Source organism: Mobula hypostoma, chromosome 28, assembly GCF_963921235.1.
Source record: "Mobula hypostoma chromosome 28, sMobHyp1.1, whole genome shotgun sequence".
Taxonomy (NCBI): Eukaryota; Metazoa; Chordata; class Chondrichthyes; order Myliobatiformes; family Myliobatidae; genus Mobula; species Mobula hypostoma.
In genome coordinates this window covers 29,468,624-29,487,681 of record NC_086124.1, presented here as the reverse complement: position 1 = coordinate 29,487,681, position 19,058 = coordinate 29,468,624, and the positions used below count along the sequence as shown (strand labels likewise).

The 19,058-nt window shown below is 50.5% G+C and overlaps 1 protein-coding gene across 1 annotated transcript in view; it reads right to left on the bottom strand.

Moving 5' to 3' along the window:
- The window catches only part of LOC134338707 (protein-serine O-palmitoleoyltransferase porcupine-like), a 44,386-nt gene extending 27,893 nt beyond the window's left edge, over window positions 1–16,493 (bottom strand). The window contains exons 1-7 of the mRNA XM_063034753.1: window positions 16,338–16,493; window positions 13,133–13,294; window positions 11,778–11,970; window positions 9,333–9,376; window positions 3,638–3,819; window positions 3,025–3,155; window positions 351–476 (exon numbers count right to left, since the gene is read on the bottom strand). Of these exons, the coding sequence (XP_062890823.1) occupies window positions 351–476; window positions 3,025–3,155; window positions 3,638–3,819; window positions 9,333–9,376; window positions 11,778–11,970; window positions 13,133–13,268 (812 nt within the window). The 5' untranslated portion in view covers window positions 13,269–13,294; window positions 16,338–16,493. The remainder of the gene's footprint in view (window positions 1–350; window positions 477–3,024; window positions 3,156–3,637; window positions 3,820–9,332; window positions 9,377–11,777; window positions 11,971–13,132; window positions 13,295–16,337) is intronic.
- Between the last annotated feature and the right edge of the window lie 2,565 nt (window positions 16,494–19,058).

Here is a 19,058-nt window from a genome sequence, read left to right as displayed (position 1 = left end):
CCCCCCAAATGCCCACTCTGACACCACTCCCCCCCAACTGCCCACTCTGCCACCACTCCCCCCCAACTGCCCACTCTGACATCACTCCCCCCAAATGCCCACTCTGCCACCACTCCCCCAAATGCCCACTCTGCCACCACTCCCCCCAACTGCCCACTCTGCCACCACTCCCCCCCAACTGCCCACTCTGCCACCACTTCCCCCCAACTGCCCACTCTGACACCACTCCCCAACTGCCCACTTTGCCATCACTCCCCCCAACTGCCCACTCTGCCACCACTCGAATCAGACCCTCGTTCCGGACGCCCGTGTCGTTGTGTGGGAGAGTTTAATGTTCTGACGACACCTACCACTGGAGATGCTCCTTGTGGGTGGTGAAGCCGGCCCCCGCCAGGGTGCTGCTGCTCTCCGACAGGAAGCTCACAAAGTAGTGGCTGAAGTGGAAAGAGACGGCACTCTCGTAGGCTCGCAGCCACCTGTGGGGAGGGGCACACCGAGGGAGGGGGTGGTACGGGGGGGGAGGAAGGGGGGTGAGGGGAAAAGGGAGCAAGGTGGAGGGGGAGGGGGAGGAGAGGGGGAGAGGGAGGGGAGAGAGGGAGGGGAGAGAGGGAGGGGAGAGAGGGAGGGGAGAGAGGGAGGGGAGAGAGGGAGGGGAGAGAGGGAGGGGAGAGGAAGGGTGGAATATTTCACGTCAGCTTTCAGAGACAGTGACAGTGCTAATCGACGACAGCAATGTGTTCAAGTGAGGGGGGGAGGTGGGACAAAGAGACTGCAGGAGAAACGGGGGAGAATTTAATTCGGTGAGATTTTGGGGAAGGTCAAGGATTCTGGACATCCCCATCCCACACAACGCCGGTGCCACAATTCGACAGCGTGCTGAAGGAGGCATTTGGCCCGCTGGCCTTCATCAGCAGTGCGCTGGGTACAGGAGTCGGATATTAAGTTGCAGTTGTACGAGACACTGGTGAGGCCGCACGGAGTCCTGTGTACAACTCTGTTATAGGGAAGGTGTGATTTGGCTTGAAATGGTACAGGAAGATTTACAAAGATGTTGCCGGGACTCCCAGAGAGTTTGAGCAGGTTGGGACTATATCCCCACCGGAGCGCAGGGTGACGTGGAGTTGGGTGCCACTGGAGAGTGTCGCAGTTAGCTCAACGCCGAGGGTCGGGTCAGGATGTGATTTTGTGGGAAAATTAATCCCTCTTGTGGTTCTTGATCTCATTACTCGGTGTCACATTGATCTGGCCCATTCCTTCATTAACCTGGTCCGACACTACTTACAGCTCCGAGTTCAATTCCAGCATCCTCAGTACATCCTCCCCGTGGAATGCGGGGTTTAGCCCCAGGTGCTCTGGTTTCCTCCCACAGTCCAAAAGTTAACCGACCAGTGCCGAGTAGGTTAACTGGTCATGGTAAATTGTCCCGGGATCAGGTTAGAGTTAAATCAGGGTTACCGGCGGTTTCTGGGGCAGTAGATACCCTATACCTCTAAATAAAATTTTAAAACACAAAATTCTGACAGGCATTGGTGGGGTGACATTGCCAAGTCTTGAAAGGATTGGACAGGCTGTGACTTTATTTCATGCAGTGCTGGAGACAGAGGGGTGGAGCTTATAGACATGTATAAAATCACCAGGGGGTACAGACAGGGTGAACACACACAGTCTTTCTCCCCAGAGCTGGGGGAATCAATGACTGTGGTGGGTGGTGTAGTGGTTGGCGGTGTAGTGGTTGGCACACCACAGTGCCAGCTGGAAGATCAGGGTTCAATCCCAGTGCTCTCCATAGGGAGTTTGCACGTTCTCCCTGGGACTGAGTGGGTTTCCTCCCAACATACGGGTTATGGTTAGCGGGTTCTGGGTTTGCTACGTTGATGACAGAAGCAAGGCTGCTGGTAGCCCAATCCTCGCTGATTCGATGTGATGCAAGCAACGCATTTCGCTGTATGTTTCGATGTGAGAAGTAAAGTTTTAATCTTTGGAGGGTACAGGTTGCGGGGGGGGGGGTGGATTTAAAAGGAACCCGAAGGGGGGGAATTGTGTTATTTACACAGAGACTGGTCAATGTGTGGAACGAGCTGCTGGAGAAAGTGGCTGAGACAGCTACAATTACAACACACTTTGGGCAGGAGGGACATGGCACAAATGCAGTGGCCAAAGAGAGCAGGGGGCGGGGGGTCCATTCAACGCACCCACCTCAGCAGGGATCCTCTGGGGGAGGCAGCAGGGGGGCAGGAAGACAAAAGCAAGTCAGGAGCCGAGCCGTAGGACATGCCCCCTGCCCAAGCACCCCCCACCATCCCACTCCGCCACGTTGCCCCGCACATAATACCCCTTCTCTACTCTGTCCCTGTCCCACAAACGATAACCCCCCCCCGTCCCATGAATGATGAACCCAGCCCCCACCCCCTGTCCCACCCAACAACAAAGATGGGTGCGTCAGTGCTGTGCTGAGGGAGGGGTTGGGGAGAAGCACTTGGCAGACACCCAGTGACAGGAAAATGCAGAGCAGGCCAGCAGACCCAGAAACCTCCAACAATAGAACAGCAGCCATAGTGAAGGGGGAAGGGTTTGGTTCACTGCCAACAGACCAATGAACAAATGCTGACAACGGGCATGTGGTGGGGAGGAAAGGGGAGAGGAGGGATGGGGGCAAGAGTGGCAATGAAGCTACAAGTTCAGAATGTGACTGTATCCCCAAAAGATTAACGCTCACGGACACTGCGGGAGAAACGAGTCTGGGCTTACCTCATCTTACGACTCTTCTTACTGAGGAAGCATTGGGAAAGAGACAAGGGTGGGAAGGGGGTCAGACAGAGACAGGGAGTGCGACAGACAGAGAGAACAGGGAGACGGAGAGCAGAGGGAAGGGGCGAGCGTTACTGGTAAAGAACTAATAACCAGTAAAGAATTAGCAACACCATTCACCGATTCATGAATTTTAATCGCGAAGTGTAATCGACGTGACGGACAGGAGCTGCTGGGTCACATTTAAGGTGGGACGGGACAAGGGTGGCCACTCACCGTTTGAGGAGCTTGTCCCCGTAGACCGGGATGAAGTAGGGGAAGAGGTAGGGGGCCACGCAGGTGGAGACCACGAGGCAGAGCAGGCTCTTCAGCAGACTGAGCAACACCTTGCTGAACCAGGAGTAGCTCTGGGAGGGGGAAGAGAGTAAGACACACACACACACACACAGATGAGAAGACAACAGGGACTCTTTCAAATTTCTACGGATGTACGGTGGTGAGCATTCTAACATCGCCGTCTGGTCTGGGGGTTCCAACGCACAGGATCGGAAAAAGCTGATTGTAAACTCAGCCGGCTCTGTCACGGGCTCGTCCCCCCCAACCATCGAGGACATCTTCAAAAGGCAGTGCCCCAAGGCGACGGCATCCATCATTAAGGACTCCCCAGCACCCGGGATGTGCCCTCTTCCCCTTGCTACCTTCAAGAAGGTGGTACAGGAGCCTGACGACACACACAATGTTTCAGAAACAGCTTCTTCCCCCTACCCCCCAGTCAGGTTTCTGAATGGACACTACCTCATGAGCAGACGGGACGTTGTGGGAGGGAGGGGGAGAGAGAGAGACGTCATGTGCTGGGGGAGGGGGCGGGGTAGCCGCTGCCTCCACTCACCATACTCCGACCCTCCACGGACTGCAGGTAGGTGCTGAAGTTGATCCAGGGACCGAAGATCACCGTGCCCACAAAGTAGATGTAACCCATGAACTCGACCGGAGACGGCATCGCTGGCACGGTGCCCTTGTCCAGGTCGAACCCCAGCGAGATGGCCTTCATGGCAACAATCATCTGGGCCCCTGGGAGAGAAGCAGACGGGGTCAGCCGATGAGGACACTCGGCCCGTTGAACTCATCCCCGCGCCTGCTGCCTCCTCTTTCTCCTGTGTACTCACTCACCCCTGTGGCAGGGCAGAGAGCACTGGGATAATTCAGTGAGGACTTTTCTACACCCCGACCCTCAGAGGTTGCCGATTTATTGCAGGGGTGCGTATCTTACTGATGGGAGAGGGATTTTACCGATGGGAAGTGATTTCAACAGTAGCTCTGGAGCTACAGCAGGGCAAGAGAGGGGAGGAGGGTGGGTTTCGGAGTGCAGAGTGGGCTCAGGGGCCGGGGGAACAAGACAGGGATCGAGGGGGGAGAACGAGTCAGCACAGAGCTTCCACGTTCTCCCTGGGTGTGGGGTGAACTCGCGCTCACAAGCAGGGACAGACATGGTGGGTTGTTTCTGTCGGGCAAGCCACGTCCCTGACGCCAGGCTCCTGGAAACGAGGCTCTGTGCCAGGCTCCACAGTGAACTCAAGAGGGCAGGGGGCAAGGTTCAAAGACTGCACTGGTGGAGGCGGGCACAATTTTGAGAAGACATCGTACCAGGTACATGGATAGGAAAGTTTTAGAAAAGTTTTTGGAAAGTTTTTGGGCCAAACACGGCAAGAGACGAACTCAGTTTACAGCAGCAGGCCTCCTGTACCGAATAAAGTGCCACTGGGTGTACGAAACACTGGTTGGGCTGCACTTGGGAGTATTGAACTTAGTTCTGGTCACCCCGAAGCAGGAAGGTTGTGGAAGCTTGGGAGGGGGTACAGAAGAGGTTCACCAGCATGCTGCCTTGGTGAGAGGGTGTGAGCTATATGGAGAGGTTTGACAAACCTGGGTTGTTTTCTCTGGAGTGACGGAGGCTGAGGGGAGATCTGATAGCAGTTCATAAAATATTGAGAGGCAGCGACCACAGGAGCAGAATTAGGCCATTCGGGCCATCGAGTCTGCTCTGCCATTTATCCCTCTCAATCCCAATCTCCTGCTCTCTCTCCATAACCTTTCAAATCCGACAAATCTAGAACATATACCCAATATATCTGCTTCAAATATGCCCAATGACTTGGCCTCCACAACATGTTTGTGACAGTGAATACCAGATTCGCGACCCTCTGCCATTTGAAATTTCTCCTCATCTCCGTTCTAAATGGACGTCCCTCTATTCTGAGCAGTGCCTTCTGATCCTGGACTCCCCCACTCAACATCCACTCTCATCTAATTTCAGTATTCTTCTTCAATCACCCTTACATTTGCGGCCTCTACCCCTGATAATTTTGTATACTGCCATCATTCATCATCATGTGTCCTGTCGTATGACGTGGACGATCGTGGTCTTCCATCTGTCTTTGACCTGCTCTTCCGCTGGGGAAGAACTTCTTCATTCTGTTCTTATTCTTTTTTTCTATCTGTGACCATGATTGATCTTGGCAGCATACCTCAGTGAAATCTCCCCTCAATTCTTCTACGCTCCAGAGAATAAAGTCCTGACCTTTCCTAATAAATCAGGTCCTCGGGTCCCAGCAACAGTCCCTCCCACTCTTCTACACTCGGCGACTGCAGCCCCAAGGTCATCAAATGCCCCCGCACACATTAACCCTTTCATTCCCAGAATCATTCTTATGAACCTCCTCTGGTCCCTCTCCAAAGTAAACACCTCCTCTCTTAGATAAGGGGTCCAAAATAGCTCACAATACTCTATGTGCAGTCTGACCAACGCCTTCCAAAGCCTCGGTATTACGATAAACCGCCTGCTTCAGCTGAGCTTGGGTCGATGGCCAGCTTTTTTTCTCCCCAGGGTTGAGATGTCTAAATCTAAAGGGCATGTATTTAGGACATTTGCCTTTATTAGACGAGGTATTCGGTTTGAGAGTTGTAAGGGGGTTTTGTCTTTTATGCTACTGCAGAGGCTAATTAAAATGGCTTCTTTGTTATGTTATAATCGGGAATGCTTCTTTGTTATGTTAAACGCTGAGAAAGCTTTGCGCTAGCAGCTTGTTGTGGGTTGGGGGTGATAAAAGGATGTTATGAACCAATTGGGATAGTTGTTATGACTTTGGTATATCTGGAAGATTTGTATGCACGGGGTTTTGTGGGAGAAGGCGGGAGAGCAAGACAGAGGATGGACTAGGTGCTGCGAGTCCGCTAATGGGGTCGGACCCCGAGGAGGGCGTTCGGCGAGGAGAGGAGATGGAGACGGATTCGTGTGGAGCGTCTGGTTGACCACCATTGTTGGTCCCAGGCGGCCGGTCGAGGTGGTCCGAGGGGTCGCAGGGTGAAGAAGAAGGGTCTTGAGCTCCAACTGTTCTGTGCACGAAGAGATTGAACTTTGATAAGTGTGGCGCCTTTTATTTTCCTTTTTTATTTTATTCTCTATTAATTATATAGTTCCAGTAATATCTAAAAACTGTAAATCATTTAATTGTATCTGGTGGATTGTCTGTTATTTGAGCAGGGTGGGGTACATCACACAGCATCCACACAAACTAATTACCCGGTTTGGCGGGGCCGAGGGCTGTTTCCCTAGACGACAGCGAGCCGAGCGACCCTGAGGGTGGCCGGGGGGCTACAGAGTCAAGAAGTTATGCTGCAGTTTTATTAAACTCTGCTTAGGCCTCATCTGCACTCAGTCTGCTCACTAATATAGGAAGGGTGTGGAAGCTTTGGAGGGGCTGCAGGAGTTGTTCACCAGGATACTGCCTGGATTAAAGTTTAAAAATTATCAAAGTACACACATATCACTATTTACAATTCTGAGATTCATTTTCCTGCAGGCATACTCAAAAAATCCATAATAAAATAATAACCTCAATAGAATCAATGAAAGATCGCACCAACTGGGCGTTCAATCAATGTGCAAAAGACAGCAAACTGCAAATACAAAAAAAAAAACCATATTAATAAATAAATAATCAATAAATATCAAGAACACGAGATAACGGGAGCTTGAAAGCGAGTCCATTGGTTGTGGGAACATTTCAATGATGGGGCAAGTGAAGTTATCCCCTTTGGTTGAAGAGCCTGAGGGTTGAACTGCTCCTGAACCTGGCATTACCCCTCAACAATCAATGCAAGGGTTCCTAACCTGGGATCCACATTCCCTCAATTAATGCTCGGGGTCCCGGGGCCATGACATCAGAAAGGACAGAAACTCCTGTATCAGAGCGATCGGCCAAACTTGGGTTGTTTTCTCCAGAGCAGCAGAGGCTGAGGGGGAGGCCAGATGGAGGTCTTACAAAAATATAAAATCATGAAAGAGATAGATAGGATAGAGGCAGGAAAGCTGTTTCCACTGGGAGGTGAGAGTAGAACTAGGAGACATAGCCTCAAGGTTCAGGGGAGTAGATTTAGGACAGAGATGAGGAGGAACTGTTTTTCCCCAGAGAGTGGTGAGTCTGTGGAATTCTCTACTCCAGAAGCAGAGGAGGCTACCTCAATAAATATACTCAAGACAAGGTTGGATAGATATTTGCTTAGTAGGGGAATTAAGGGTTATGGGGAAGAGGGAGGTAGGTAGAGTCAAATCCATGGCCAGATCTGCCATGATCTTATTGAATGGTGGGGCAGGCTCGACGGGCCAGATGGCCGACTCCTGCTCCTATTTCTTATGTTCCTGTATAATGATGGGAGGTAGAGATGGGTTAGACAAGACAAAATTTTCACCCTTGGGTGGCAATGACAAATGATGGAGGTTATTAATTTAAGGTGAGAGGGGGAAAGTTTAAAGATGATGTGTGAGACAAGTTCTTCACAGAGAGTGGTGGGTGACGCCATTTGGGTGTTGGGAGTGGTGGTCCAGTCAGATACGAAGGAGGTGCTTGCAAGGCTGTATGAAACACATGAATGGGAGTGATTTGGATCACGTGCAGGCTAAAAGGGAATTAGCTAAATTTGGCATTGTGCTCAGCAGGGTCTGTTCTTGTACTGTCTCTGGCTAAAGATGAAAAAGGAAAAGATTAAAGACACAAGATATTCTGCGGGTGCTGGAAATCCAAATCAACACAAACAAAGTGCTGGAGGAACACAGCAGGTCAGGCAGCGTCCACGGAAAATGAATAAAACAGTCAATGTTTCGGGCCGAGACACTTCTTCGTGATTGAGAAGGAAGGGGGAAGAAGAAGAAAAATTAAGGTGGGGTGAGGAGAAGGAGGATAGCTGGATGGTGATAGAGGAAGCGAGGTGGGGAGGAAAAGTAAAGGGCTAGAGAAGATAGGACAGGAGAATGGACCATAGGAGAAAGAGGAGGAGGAGGGGACCCAGGGGGAGGTAACAGTCAGCAGAGGAGAGTTAAAAGGCAGGGTGGGGAATGGGGGGTGGGAGAATTTGAATACCTGAAAGAGAAATTGATATTCATACCATCAGGTTGGAGGCTACCCGGAGAGAATATAAAGTATTGTTCCTCCACTCCAAGGGTGGCCTCGTCATGACACGAGGAGGTCATGGCCTGACATGTCGAAACGGGAAGAGGAATGGGAATTAAAATGCTTTGACCACTGGAAAATTCTGCTTTTGAAGGTGCTCGACGAAGCAGTCCCCCAAATTACAGCGGGCCTCACCAATGTAGAGGAGACTGCATCGGGAGCTCCAGACACAATTGGTGACCCCAGCAGATTCACAGGTGAAGTGTTGTCTCACCTGGAAGGACTGTTTGGGGCTCTGAATAGAGCTGAGGGAGGAGGTGAAGGCACTTTGGCTGCTTGCAGGGATAGATGCCTGGAGGTAGATTAGTGGGGAGGGACAATTGGACAAGGGAATCGTGGAGAGAGTGATCCTGGCAGAAGCCGGGGCTGGAAGTAAAGAAATGTTTGGTGGCAGGATTCAAGCATATCTTTACCTTTTTTTTGGGGTACCATCTATGGAGTATCTATATCTCCTGCTGATATTTATTGCTTGTTTTTGACTCTTTTGGTATTTGCATATTGACTGTACGTGGTTTTGAACTGGTTCTATCGTGTTTATTACTGTGAATGCCCTCACGAAAATGAATCTCAGGGTTGTATACGGTGACGTATAGGGACTTGGATAATAAATTTACTTTGAAGTTGGAGAGGAATAAAGATACGAATTTCGGGCCAGGACTCTTTATCAGGATATCAAAAGAAAGACTAGTTTTATTTGTTACAACGGAAACAGAGAGTGATATGCATCGTTTGCGTCAAATCAGACCAGCAAGGATTGCACTGCCAGCAGCCCGTAAGCTTCGCCATTCTTCCGGCGTCAACAACTCACTGACCCTAACCCGTACGTCTTGGGAATGTGGGAGGAAACCAGAGCACCTGGAGGAAACCCCTGCAGTCACGGGGAGAGCGTACGAACTCCTTACAGGCGGCGGCAGGAATTGAACCCCAATCAGTGAGTGCTGGCGTCAAGCGTTACGCTAATCTATGAACTGCGCCGGAGAGCGGCCGGTTCAGTCACCCACCGGTGCCGGGCCTCATGAGCCGCACTCAGACGGGGAACGCTCTGGGCTGCCGTCCGATGACCGCGTGGGCACTCACCTCGCATTTTGTGCCAGCTGATCGTGTCCACCATGTGCATCTCCCTACAGAGGCAGAGAACGTCACTGTTAGTGCATGTGGGTTACAGCCACCAACATCCGCCCTCTCCCACTCCCACTCCCCCTCCCCAGGCAGCACAGAAACCAGCCTCCCCTCGGTACGGGAAATGCTCGACCTGTGACTGAAAGAAACCGCAGAGAGCTGAGGACGCAGCTCAGAGCATCACGGAAACCAGCTTCCTCTCCACGGAGCCGGTCTGCAGTTCTCGCTGGTGGCTAGGCTGGATCGCATGGTCTGTGGCTCGGCTCCTGACTTGCTTTGTCTCACTGCCTCAGTCAAGCAGCCAGTATGATCAAAGACCCCATCCAACCAGGACACCCCCTGTTGTCCCGTCTCATGAGGCAGAAGATAGCACGTCCCACCAAGCTCAAGGACAGCTTCTATCCCATTGTTTTTGGAGTTTTGGATGAAAAAATGGACTCTCGGCCTCACCTCACTAACATACCACGCTATCAAGGCTGATTTATATTTCTGCATTCGGGCTACGCCATAGGCCTGATTTAAACTTCTGTGTTGGCTCTACGCCATTGCGAGTATGTGTTGGTGTGTCTGCGTCACTCTGCAATTCACCGCCAAAGTGCTAGTTGGCGGTGGGGTTTCTATGCCACTGTGTTGAGTTTCTTCATGAGAGACACGGACAAGGAAATGCATTTCAAATATTTTCGGACGTCGGCAGGTAGATTTGACGATTTGGTTCATCGTCTCCAACCATTTATTTTGCATCGGTGTATGCACAGTGTGCCTACAGTCATGGCGGAGAAAAAGCAACCGGAAATGCGATGCTACCAAGCAGACCAATCGGAGTTGTTGCAGTCTGCGTCACCACGACGCGCGAGTTACTTTTTTAGGGAGGTGCGCGTCACCCTACAGCATAGGGTACGCGGTACCTACGGCGTAGATTCGACGCAGAAGTATAAACCAGGCTTCACCTTGCACTTTATTGCCTGCCTGCATTGCACTTTCCCTGTAGCTGTTACACTTTACTCTGTATTGTTACTGTTTCACCTTGTTCTACCTCATTTCACTGTGTAACAATCTGATCTGTGTGAACAGTCTGTACGACCGGCTTTTCACTCTATCTACTTGTGACAATATTAAACCAGTCCCAGTCTCAGAGGGAGGGTTTAGTGAAGAGGATTTTTCCCTCTCCCCGTCTCTAACCAACACCTGGCAAAGCATCCCATCGAAAGCCGGTTCAACAGAGGACACATCGGCCAAAGCCACTTTTGGGGAGGTGGGATAAAAAGCCCACGTACAATGCTCCTTCAGTCGACATCTTCTGGATGGATCATGAAACCATATATTCCACTTCTCGTACGTCCTTTACGTTTGTCTCTTGTCTCGAATGCGATTCTGGAACTGTGGGAGCCTGTGAGGATTTGCTGCTTGGAGAACGTCTGGGTGCTTCAACATTCTGCAGTCTCTGAGAGGATTGGGGAGGCAGAGGTAGCCCGCGCGAAGCTCGTGGCGGGCAGGCTGCGGGACGGAGCGCAGGCCAATGTTTGACTCTATTTCACCGGTTAAAGTGACAAGGGAGATTGAAACATTGAGGTGGATGCGGAAGATAAGTGCCCGCTGCCTGCCTTTTGATCGCTGAGGATCATTCTGCCACACTACTGAGAGAGGACAGCCTGTCACTCTGCCTGCAGAATGTCACTCAGGTTTTCTGTGTTTTCGACGTGGACTTGGTCTATAGACTATTTTTTCCAGTCTTGTAGCATTTTTATACTCTGTATTTTTTGCCAGATCTTTCTCGTTATTCTTGTGTGGGGAGGGGGTATTTGGGGTTTGATGTGCCTGTTCCGAATTTGCTCATTTTTTTGTCTGGGGAGGAAAGATTGATATGCCTGTTCCATTTTTGTTCATTTTTTGCGTGGGGAGGGGGAAATTTGGCATTGGTCATCATGCTGCCTTTCTTTTCTTTCTTGGTTTCACGGCTAGCCGGAGAAGAAGAATACTTTGATAATAAATGAACCCTTCAATTGCGCCCCCCTTGAGAAGGGGAAGCGAGCCGTTCCCTCGAAGCGCCGCAGTCACGCGAGGACGGACCTCCCACTGTGCCGTCAGGGGTAGGATTTCCGGGATTTTGACCTCAGAAGGGGGTGAGGCGGAGGGGTGAATGAGAGATGGGAGGAGTGAAGGGGAGAAGAGGGAGAGAAGGGGGAGAGGTGGGGGACAGAGGAATGAGAGTTAGTGGTGGGGCTGAAAGTGGAAGTGTGTAGGAGGTGGAATGGAGGGAGTGGCAAGGGGAGTGTAGGGGAAGAGGGAGAGTGGAGGGGGGTGGATGTAGGGGAGAGATGGAGAGGTGAGGGGAGCGGAGGGAGGTGTAGGGGGGTGACGGAGAGGTGAGGAGAAGGGGAGGTCAGTCAACCACTGCCCACTCACCCGAGCAGCAGGTAGATGAGGATGGTGACGGACAGGAAGACCCCTTTATGCTGCGAGTGGCGACAGAGGAAGAGCACGGTGTAGCACATCAGGCTGAGCAGCACCACCCACACCATCTGCTGCTGGAAGAAGTGGTAAAGACAGTAAAAACCCCCGGCTACCGTGCTCAGGTGCTTCAGCCAGGGGGGCAGACCTGGGGGTAAGGAAGAGAGAGAAAAGACAGTTAATAGGACACACTTGTGAGGTAATGCACATATTGTTTCAGAGACAGGGAGCAGTCTAGGGGAGGAGGTGGTCACAGAAATGGGGAAGGGCTCACAGAGACATGTAGGGGTGTACGGAAGGAAGGGGTGCAGGGGGAGCTGGGAGGGGTGTAGGGAAGGAGTGGGTCACAAAGATGTTGGGGGGTGAAGGTGAGGGAAGTTGTCACTGAGGTGGGGAGGGCTGTTAGGGTGGGGGGGGGCCACGATGACCGGGAAGGAGGTGGGTCACAGAGATGGGGAGGGTTAGCGTGGAGGGAGAGGTTCACAGAGACAAAGTGGTGTAGAGGAGGGAGGGGGGTCTCGGAGATGGGCAGAGGGTCATGGAGATGGAGAGGGATGTAGGGAAGAGAGGGGGTCATGGAGACAGGGAGGAGTATAGGGGAGGGATTGGGTCACGGACATGAGTTGGGGTGTAGGGGAGGGAGGGGAACATGGAGACGGAGTGGTGTAGGAGAGGGAGGGGTAACAGAGATGGGGAGGAGGGGTCACGAAGACAGGGAGGAGTGTAGGGGAAGGGGGATATGGAGACGGGGAGGGGTGTAGGGGAGGGGGGACATGGAGACGGGGAGGGGTGTAGGGGAGAGAGGAAGTCACAGAGCTGGGAGGGGTGTAGGTCACAAAGATGTGGAGGGGTGAAGGTAAGGGAAGTTATCACTGAGGTGGGGAGGGCTGTTAAGGTGGAATGGGGCCACGATGACCGGGAAGGAGGTGGGTCACAGAGATGGGGAGGGTTAGCGTGGAGGAAGAGGTTCACAAAGTGATGTAGAGGAGGGAGGGGGGTCTCGGAGATGGGCAGGGGGTCATGGAGACAGGGAGGGGTGTAGGGGAGGGAGGGGGTCATGAAGACAGGGAGGGGTGTAGGGGAGGGAGGGGGTCATGGAGACAGGGAGGAGTGTAGGGGAGAGAGGGGGTCCGACACTGGGAGGGGTATATGGGAGGGAGGGGGGTCACATACAAGGGGAGGGGTGCAGGGGAGGGATTCACAGACACGAGTTGGGGTGTAGGGGAGGGAGGGGGACATGGAGACGGGGAGGGAAGGCATCAAGGAGTCGGGGATGTGCTTCGCCAGGGTCCACTTGCCCTCTGCCTCACCTAACCTCCACAGGACCCGGCACGCCAGGCAGGTGATGAGAAGTTGCCAGACCTGCTCCAGGCCCTGCTGGGCAGTAGGGAGGATGCAGCCATGGGTTAACTGACGGAAGAACTCCTGTTGACTGAGTGCAGCCATTGCCTCTCGCCAACTTCATCGGATCCCTGCCAGAGGAGAGAGCACAGGCTTCGAAGTAAATATCAATAATAGCTGTAGAATCCTTAAAAATGAGTCTGTCGTTTGCGGAATGCTTTCCACGCCAGTTCCTGAACCTGGGGGTGTGGGACCTATGGCTCAGAGTATGGCCTGCGTGGTGGGGGTCTTTTTCCACGGAACGCTGCTTTCTTGTGGCGCAACTGCCCACCTTTAGTGTGGGGCAGGTTATAGGGGCAACAGGTCACAGAGAATTAGTGGGCAAGTGGGATTGCTCTGTGAGCTAGCATCAGCTCAGATGGGCCGAAACGTTCTGTCCTTCCACTCCATCGTCTTCCCACTGCCTCAGTAAAGCAGCCAATGTGGTCGAAGACCCCACACACCCCGGACGTTCGCTCTTCTCCCCTCCCCTCAGGCAGAAGATGCAAAAGCCTGAAAGCACGTCTCACCAGGCTCCAGCACGGCTTCTACCCCGCTGTTATTTGTTATTCAGAGATACAGCATGGAACAGACCCTCCTGCCCCACAGAGCCACACCACCCAGCAAACTACCGATGTAACCCCACAGGCCAATTTATAATGACTAATTAATTTACTTTATTTCAAAGCTGTGATGTTGGAGAATTGTCGTGGAAGGAGTTAAGCTGTATAGACATATAATTTTTGAAATTGAATTTGAATTTGTAGACATAATGACTTGAACTGAAACTGAAGTTAACCATAATACTTAATAATAAGAATTCAATTAGTTTTTAACTGGCTGGGGGATAAATAAAAAGGAAAGGTTAGTCTATAAATCTTTAAATAGGGAATGACACTAGATCTAATTAGTTAGAGAAACTGAAGTAATAAAGGTTATTCTAATCAATCTCACTAATTCTAACTAAAAAGGAATTTGGTTTTTGATTGATACCTAAAATTTGGAACCTAGACAGAACGCTGGAATTTTGAATTGTTCTTACTCATATAAAAAATTTGTATATCTTGCTTTTTTTTATATTAAAAAAAAACTTACCACCAGAAGCGTGTGTTTTCTATTCATTGCCTCCTTTCGATACCTACAGCTTCTGATGGCCCACTAGCATCTAGTGTAGTACTATGTGATTTGATTTTCTCATAAAGAGTGCGACGACCATTCACATGAGATTAGACCAACGCTACACAGGTGTTACATTGGTGTGACCAAATTTGGAATATTGTGCGCAGTTCTGGTCAACTACTGACAAGAAAGATAAAAGTAAGGTTGGGAGTCTGCAGAGATCATTTACAAGGATGATGCTGGGACTTGAAGACCTGAGTTATAGGGAAGGGTTGAATTGGTTGAGATTTTAAGTACGTTTATTTGTCATGTAACAAATTCATGCCTTTATATGGAATAGACTAGATTACAGCAATGCATTGCACTTCACACTGGCCTTCCAAAGCAATCTATTGGCAAACATCAACTCATTCAGAACATCGCTGCTAGACCAGGATGAGGGAACTTATCACTCTTGTGCTTGCTACTCTGCACTGGTTTCCTGTATCTTACAGAAGGATTTTAACGTTCTTTTACTTGTTTTTAAGTCTGGGACAGAGTACATACATCACAGAATCATTTTCATTTTATTCTCCTGCTCTAGCTCTCACGTCTTCTTCCGCCAGTCTCTTAAACTTACACAATTTCCCTCAAAAGGTAAGAGGCAGATAAGCCTTTTCACACTATGCTCTTAAACTTTGAAACTCAATCCCTAAAACTACAAGGGATACAGACTCTGTTGACACTTTCAAACGGCAGCTCAAACCCCATTTATTTAACCTTGCTTTTAACTAAAATCATTTTGTCTTTTGTTTTTATTTTATTTTCACGTTCCTACTTTTAGCCCATTGTAAAGCACCTTGAGCTACATCATCTGTATGAAAACTGCTTGAAAAATAAAGTTGTTACTATCATTACTTAATCCCTAGAGTGTAGGAGAATGAAAGGAGATTTGATTGAGAGATACAAAATTATGGACACGGCACAAAACAAACAAACCGTACAAAATGTGAGCAGACGTTTTCCACTGAGGTTGAGTGAGACAACTAGAGATTATGGGTTATGGGTGAAAGGTGAAATGTTTAAGGGGAACAACTTCTCAGAGGGTGCTGAGAGTTTGAAACGAGTTGCCAGCACAAGTGGTGCATGCAGGTTCGGTTTCAACGTTTAAGAGAAGTTTGGATAGGTACATGGATGGGCAGGCTATGGTCCCGGTGGATGAATAGTAGTTTGGCACGAACTAGATGGGCCAAACGGCCTGTTTCCGTCCTACGACTCTATGACCGAGTGCATTGAGGTAGAACGAGGTAAAACGATAACAATGCATTGTAAAAAGGTGAAAGTGCAGAGCGGGTAAACGATAGGAGTGCAAGATCATAGAGAAAAACGGGAGCACCAAAGGAAGCCCATGAGGTCACCGGGAGATCTCCACACAGACATCGCCCGGGTCCCTGACACGGCAGAAAGGAGCACAGAGAATGCACCCACTCTGCATTCTGCTCCAGATTCATGGCGCTAAGACAATAAAGCAGGAACACCCCTCTCATGAAACACTCCACCCCTCTCATGAAACACTCCTTCTCCCCCCTTTGAGGATCTGCATTCCCATTCCCCTCCCTTTTGGGGTAACCTCCCATGCACAGTGGGCTGGGGGGGGAGGGTTCGCATTCCTGCTGGGTTTGAGAACGGGAAGCCGTGGCGGTACATCGGGAAGGATCTCCACTGCAAATGCATCAACCCCCACCCCACCTCTGCATTCTCCTACCCCCCCCCCCAGGACCATCCCATTGCCTCCCTACCAATCAGCTCCCCCTGGGTTGCTCCACTTTGCCCCCCGGTGACCCCGGGTTTCTTTGCGGATTTCCCCGCAATGGAGGAATTGTGCCGCCAGGCCGGGATTTGGGGACAATCCATCGATTGTTTTTTTCTCTCTCCCCAAGGTTTCGTTCCACCTTTAAGGCCGGCCCCAAATCCCGGGAGGAGGGGGGAAGGGCGATGTGGCCTAGCGGCGGAGGTTCCACCATCGGCCGGCTTTACCTATCGAGTCGCCGAGCCGCTGTTGCTTGCTGCTTCTCAGTCCAAAAGCGGTCGGAACCCGACACGGCCGCCGCTACCCATCCCGACCTCCGACATCATCCCTGCCGCCGGATCGCCAGAGGGAAAGGAATTCCGACGCCGGGGGGGTGGCTCAACGCGCATGCGCCAGGGCGGCTGGAAGCGCACGGTTGCCTGGCAGGCAGCCGGCTCGGCCGTCATCACGCATGCATTCACCCGGCATTGTCGGCAGGTGTCCAATCGGTACGCGTGCGTACTGCCTCCTACCACACCGGGATTGCCGGACCTGTGCGCCCACTGGACATGCGCACGACTGCCAGCTTCCCCCCCTCCATCAACCGGGCTGCTGCGCCTGCGCAGTTTGCTTTGCCCATGCACGCTGACTTTATCATGGGAACATGGGGACTCCTGGAAAGAGTCAGAGATACTGATCGTCCCTTGAAGGGCGGCACGGTGGCGTTACAGGCTTTTCCTTTCCCGTCGCTGCCTGGAAGGAATTTGTACGTCTGCGTGGGTTTCCTCCTGGTGCTCAGGTTTCCTCCCACAGTCCAAAGACGTAAATTGTCACGTGATTGGGCCAGGGTTAGATCGGTGGATTGCGGGGGGGGGGGAATGGCTTGAAGGGCCTTTTCCCTGCTGTATCTCAATAAGTAAATAAATGATTCCTGGAAACTTCTTTCTGCTGACCTTCGAGACTAGTGGATTGCAAGTGTCACCTACCCCGTGATGGGAATAAAGAACCAGCAGAGATGGAAAACACTTTGGACTCCAGTATTGCTATTAACTAATACTGTTTATTAGTAACTACGCAATACAGTACAGTAATATAAATGTAGATAAATCAAACAGGTTAGCAATGATTATATACATATGTAAGTATATCAGTAAGTGTGGAAATATATATTAAAAAAACAAGCTTCTTCAAGTCTAAGGGATAAAAAGATACAGTCTTATGATGATGAGTAAAGTTCAGTTCAGTTTGTGGTATTGAGTTGAGTAGTGATGGAGAGAGAGAGAGGGAGAGATTTGAGTCTTCAGGTGAGCTGACACCGTCGATCTTCTCGTTGTCCTCCGAAATCCCTTAAAAGTCACCGACTGTGACCACAACGAAAGTAGACTGGGTTTCTGTGGTAGAGCCATCACCCAGGCAAGGGTGGACACATGGACAACTCCCCACCGGTCACTGCCTTTCCTCTACACTGCAAGAGCCACTGATCGATCCTCCAAAAACCCACTCTTTCTGCGGGCACCCCAAAGCTCATTCAGTGTCCAAAACATGTTTCTGAGGTCTATATCATCTGACCTATTTATCTTACCGTACTGTCATTCCAGCTGAATGACATACCAGCTGTCATTCAATAACTCCTCCTTCCTCTCTCTGTGTAAGAAATGTACAAGCAGGCAATGTCCTTGAAGAAAGTATAAACAACCTGTGAACAGTCTTCGTCTCTGTCTCGTTTTCAAAACAACATGTCTGTGTTAAATAACTCTCTCTCCCTCTTTTCCAAAGCACAGTTCATAGGGGTAATCGAGCACAGTTTATAGGGGCAATTCAGGACCCCGTCACCCAAGGCTGTGTGTGTAGGCTCCTGCGTGCACTTCTCTTCCTCCCCCCCCCCCGCCCTGGTCATGTGGCCAAACACAGCTCCAGTAACGTGTACACATTTGCTGGGTGAACCACAGTCGGTAGTATATCAGCGGAGGAGTGAGGTAGGACACCTGGTTCAGTAGTGTCCCGACAACAGTAGCAGTTGTTCAATCACTCGAGTTGAGTGTGACGTTCTCCTAAGTTTAAAGTAAATTTGTTATCAAAGTAAATACTGTATCTCAGAATCAGATTTACTATCACTGGCATGTGATGTGACATTTGTTAACTTAGCAGCAGCAGTTCAATGGAATACATAATCTAGCAGAGAGAAAAAATAAATAATAAATAAAATAAAACAGAATAATAAATAAACAAGTAAATCAATTAGATTAGATTATGAGGACATACAGTCCTCTTTTATTGTCATTTAGTAATGCATGCATTAAGAAATGATACAATGTTCCTCCAGTATGATATCACAGAAACACAAGACAGACCAAGACTGAAAAATTGACAAAAACCACATATATTACAACACTGCAAAGCAATACCGTAATTTGATAAGGAACAGACCATGGGCACCGTAAAAAAAAGTCTCAAAGTCTCTCGAAAGTCCCATCATCTCACGCAGATGGTAAAAGGAAGAAAAACTCTCCCTGCCATGAACCTCCAGCACCGCAAACTTGCCGATGCAGCACCCTGGAAACACCAGACCACAGCCGACTCTTGAGTCCGTCTGAAAACTTCAAGCCTCCGACACCGAGCACCGAGCACCATCTCTGCCGAGCGCTTCGACCCCAGACCCGGCCGCCAAGCAATAGGCAAAGCTGAGGATTTGGGGCCTTCCCCTGTGGAGATTCTGGATCGCACAGTAGCAGCGGCAGCAAAGTGGGCATTTCAGAAGTTTCTCCAGATGTTCCTCTGTGCTTCTCACATCTGTCTCCATCAAATCAGGATTGTGCACGGTCCCCTACTTCACAAATACAGATATTCTGGAGCGGCCACGCGTGCTCTGCGTTGCACTGCCATCTTCTCCTCCCCCTTGGTGCGGATTACATATATTGAATAGATTTAAAAGAATGTGCAAAAACAGAAATACTGTATATTATACACCA